This window comes from Eptesicus fuscus, chromosome 24 (assembly GCF_027574615.1).
Source record: "Eptesicus fuscus isolate TK198812 chromosome 24, DD_ASM_mEF_20220401, whole genome shotgun sequence".
Lineage (NCBI taxonomy): Eukaryota > Metazoa > Chordata > Mammalia > Chiroptera > Vespertilionidae > Eptesicus > Eptesicus fuscus.
Window position 1 is genome coordinate 16,807,544 of NC_072496.1, and position 4,787 is coordinate 16,812,330.

The 4,787-nt window shown below is 45.3% G+C and overlaps 1 gene segment (V, D, J or C); it reads right to left on the reverse strand.

Annotated features, from left to right (window-relative positions):
• Positions 1 to 2,253: 2,253 nt before the first annotated feature.
• LOC103304237 (immunoglobulin heavy variable 3-33-like) lies at positions 2,254 to 3,600 on the reverse strand. The segment is given in 2 exon segments: positions 2,254 to 3,450; positions 3,555 to 3,600. Coding segments are annotated over 2 exon segments (615 nt in total).
• Between the last annotated feature and the right edge of the window lie 1,187 nt (positions 3,601 to 4,787).

A 4,787-nucleotide genomic window follows, 5' to 3' on the forward strand; every position in this document is an offset into this window, starting at 1 on the left:
CTTCTAGACCACAGCTCTGCCTTCCCAGAGACCTCAGCCCTGTGTGAGGAGAGAGCTGTGAGCCTGCACAGCCCAGGAGAGGATTTACCCTGGAGCTTGAACAGAAATTTGCATGTGGGGCAGCCTTTCCTATAAGTTTTCGGTCTGAGGCTAAACTGCCCTGGTCTTTCTGGGGCCCATCTTCCCTTGACCTCACTCACCAGGTAAGTCAGGGACAGGGGGCCACTTGGGTCATTAAGCTGATTGGAATTCAGTCAAGGACACCCTTACCTGAGCATAATAAGAAATGTTGGACTAGATGAATAGGTTACATTCATAAGTTCTCATTAATCTTTCAAACAAATTTAATAGGCTTTAGGATATGTTTAGCTTCTGAAATCCAACACTTAGATATATCTACAATGACCAAATGATTATCATTGTCATTTTATACTCCAATTATGTTTACTTTAGTATAAAATATTAAAAATAACAGCCATCTTTAATGCCATGTTTTCCTCATTTCTTCACTTTGATATGAGTAACTACTTCACAAGCACGAGAGGGGGAGACCCTGGATCCTTGATGTTGGAACTTTTTATTGTGTTATATCACACTGTGCAAACTCTTTCCTTATGGAAGCACAGGGCATATTGCAAAGATCCCAAACTAATCACATCAGAAAGAATCATGTTTTGACCTGGAGAAAAGATAATAAATGAAAGCAGTGATTATGCATGTGCACATTTGAGAATCTTTTATATGTTGAAATGATATTGCAGCCTGTTAAGTGACCTAATTTCTCAGTCTAGTGTTGTCAGTGATGTTGGGGTTTAAGTAAGAAAAACTGGAGAATTCCTAGCATACATTTTCTCACAAGAAAGGGAACTTCAATCTTGTCAGGAAACCCTCATTCCCAGCTTCCCTGTGCCCAGTCTCTGGGGATGCTCACTGTGGTCAGAGGGTTCCGGGTTCTCCCCCATAACATACAACAACATCCTTGATGTATAATGAACACATTCTCCCATCAGGCACATTATTCAGAAAGATATTCTCCTGCTAAGCTAGTTATTTAATTTCCATGATGGAGTATATGGTGGCACAGATGTTTTTACTTATATTAATGTCCAATTCATCATTATTGTCTTTAATGGGACCTGTTTTGGATGATTTTACAAAGAACTCCCCAGAAAATTCTGGGTCTCCACTGTCCACGTGGATTGGCTACAGCAGCCACAGGGGCTGGAGAGGTTCTGGTACCAGAGAGGGGCACTGCTGGGAAACTACCCATAAATCTGGATGTGACTGTGGAACTGGGTGAGGGGAGGAAGCTGGACTGTTTTGAGTCACATGACAGAAATGTGCCTGATGTTCATGGACAGAGAGTTACTGGACATATGGGTTTAAAGCCTCCTCCAGTGCTGGCCCAGAAGGAAGTACAGGGCATGATAGAGACATTGTGTATCACCAGAGGAAATACCAGAATACTTAAGAGCAGGAGTTTCTTAGAAATTGAAAGCTTAAAACTTCAGCAGGAATCCAGAACAAGAGAAATAAGGAACATGTCATTGCCAACTGGTGGGAAGGGGATTCCTGTTTCCTACATGCACATTCTCACAATGTCTCTGTTCTGAAAGGTAACACCTTCCCAGGTCCAGGGGATCTGCACTTGGACACCTTTGGGGTCATTACTGATCTGGTCTCACCATGGATCACCCAAGCTGCCTAATTCATTGGGGTCCCATTTGTGAAATGTCTCAACACTTTTAGGAAAGTGTGTACACCCCTCATTGGAAGAGCCATGGCAATGGTGTGTCTGTGTGAACAGCCTTCATTTCTGTAGGCTAAGAGCCCTGTTTCAGTTGAACCTCATCTTCACCATCCTCTTCTTCTCCCTCCTCCTCCTTACCATCACTTGCTGACTTACAATCACTCATATTTTGTAGACATGGTGGTTGTCCACACGCATTCACTTTTTATCAAATAATGAAAGCAGGAATCTTCCATTTAGATGTCATTGGACATTGAAACAACAACTGCTACACCTAAAAGTTGATACAAGGCCTTCCAAATAACTTATGGTTTTGGATGGGGGAGGGGGATCCCACCCAGGACAATGGACCAGGTCCCTGTCCAATTCTATGGTCATCAGACCATCAGCATCACCACCACCACCATTATCATCATATGACTATTTATAATTATTTTTCTTAGTTACAGTAGACACTGTTGTTGTATACACATAATGACCATTTATCTCAATGTTCGCTCAATTTTTATAATTGTTAATAAAATAGGTAGCCATACTTTATTTTCTTTTTCATTTGGTTGTTGAAAACTGATGTCTCCTTTCTGCCCCACATAGGAATCTGAAAAGAAAGGTTGGGTCTCCTCTCCAGATGTCAATAAGAGGTTGAATCCACACAAGCCCCTGGAAGCAGGATTCCTTCCCCTCCCCGACCAACTCAACAAATAAAATCCCTGAGCCAGTCTCCTTTCCTGGCTCCATCAATGCAGGTGTGACTTCCTGAAGGGCCTTTCCTGTGCTTCTCAGAGATTTCAACTCTGTGCATAATAAACATTCCATGTCCCTTGTTGTATGTTTATCATCACCCTGGTCATGCATACCAAGCTGCCGTGAGTCCCCCTACTTCTACTTGGTGTCACCTGCTCTTGGTGCTATGAGTATGATGCCAAGTCAATGACTGTCACCACTGGGGTCCTTCTTCTCTAACTTTGCGTTCATAGTCTTCCGGTGCCCGCTGTCCAGAATACAGGAGTTCTGTTTCTGGCTGGTGGGACCCTGAGCTGTGTGGAGCTGAGCTGCACTGCTGAGTCAGGAGAGACTCTGGTTATATTTAGCTGATGAAGATAAGAAATTTGATGGTGAATTGGCATTTGGTCACATAAGTCTCTGAAAGACTTTCTGCAGTTTGTCCACATGAGAAAGTTGTCTCTGTTTACAACTCAGAGACATCAGAGGCAAAATCAGGAATCCAGAGGCTCCCTGAGGGAAACTGTGACATGAAGAGGAAACCAGCCGAAACATGCACCTGCTGCTGGGATGGTGCTTGTGTTCAGGGACCCTGAGCATCCCCTGGTGGCCGCAGCCTCTGCTGCATGGAGGTTTATGTCTGAGCTCACACTGACTTTCCCTCACTGTGTATCTTGCACAGTAATACATGGCTGTGTCCTGGGCTTTCAGGCTGTTCATTTGCAGATACAGCATGTTCTTGGTGTTGTCTCTGGAGATGGTGAATCGGCCCTTCACAGAGTCTGCATAGTACTTCTGACTTCCATCATTCCATATAACTGCCACCCATTCTAGACCCTTCCCTGAAGCCTGGCGGATCCAGTTCATTCCGTAGCTACTGAAGGTGAATCCAGAGGCTGCACAGGAGAGTCTCAGAGACTCCCCAGGGTGCACCAAGCCTCCTCCAGTCTCCACCAGGTGCACCTCACACTGGACACCTGCAAACACAATGATATCCTGGTCAGGAAACTATCTCACATCAACTCTTTCTCTCACTCATGTCCACTCACATACTTAGTGTTTCTTGTTCTCCATAAATTACCTCTTAAAACAGCCACAAGGAAAATGCAGCTGAGCCCAAACTCCATGGTGAGTGGTCTGTGTTCAGTCCTAATCAGAGAATGGGAACACCTGGGGATCCCGGGGCTGGGTTCCTGTCCCAGAGCTGCAGTTTTGGGGCTGCGCTGTTTCTTATGAGCAAAGGGGGGCCTATTTGCATGTCTTCCTGCCATATTCGGAGCTCTGTGCCATGAAAACATTTCAATAACAAAATACAGACTCAATGGGAGGTTTGGGGCTTGTTCAAGTTTCAACATCTGGTAACATCTGAGCTGTGCTCTCCCCATAGGCTCCCACTGCTCCCCTGAACCATGACAGAGAGAGACCTGCCCGGTGATGGTGCAGAACCACTGGTGTGAGATGAGAGCATGGATGAGTGTCTGTGGGCTGGTGTTATACCCCTTCAGGGCTAAAGACAAGCACGCACCTGGTAAAGCGACCACAGGCTGAAGTTCCTGTAAGTGTCGACTCTATGCACTCCATGGGTTGGTGCCTTTGGCCCTGAGGATCTCTGGCTTCCTGAATTTCACGGAGACAAAGAAGACAGAGTGTTGAGAAGATGCTTTTCTATCCCTGGGGCTCAGAGACACTGAGAAGCTTGAGAGACTCATGGAGGTGATGGAGAGGCTGTGGGTTCCCCACTACCAGATGTCCATTTACTGAAAGCCTCTCTGCCTAGGCAGGAATAGAAAACCTTAGGGATGTAACACAATAGGACAATTAGTGAGATGTTATAAGTCAGGATACCTGTGGTCAGTGAGAATGCTCAGATTTAAGGTACATTACTCATGTCTGAAATGTACATATTTGCAGCTTAAATTCACAGTCAATGCCATAGTGATATGAGTTACATTGATCACAGGGACTGGTCCTTGGAAAGGTTGGTTATTACATTTCTGAGAGTTTGTCGTAAAAAGAGGACAGCCCTGTATTTGTATGGCATTTAGATAATGGTTGGTAGTGACTGCATGTAATAAAAGTATTTCAGAGAGTGGAGATAAAAATCCATAGTGGAGAGGAGCCCATAGCCCACCTCCTCCACTGGACAGGAGCTCAGTGGATCCTGATCGCCCCCTAGTGTCCTGAGAGCTCGTTTTCCTTCAAAGCCCACAGAGGACTAGAGACTCCCAATCGCCATCCTCTCATCCAGCCTGCCTGTGAGGTCCCTTCCATAATGAGAACCATGAATGGCCCTCTTCAGAGGATGTCCCCTCTC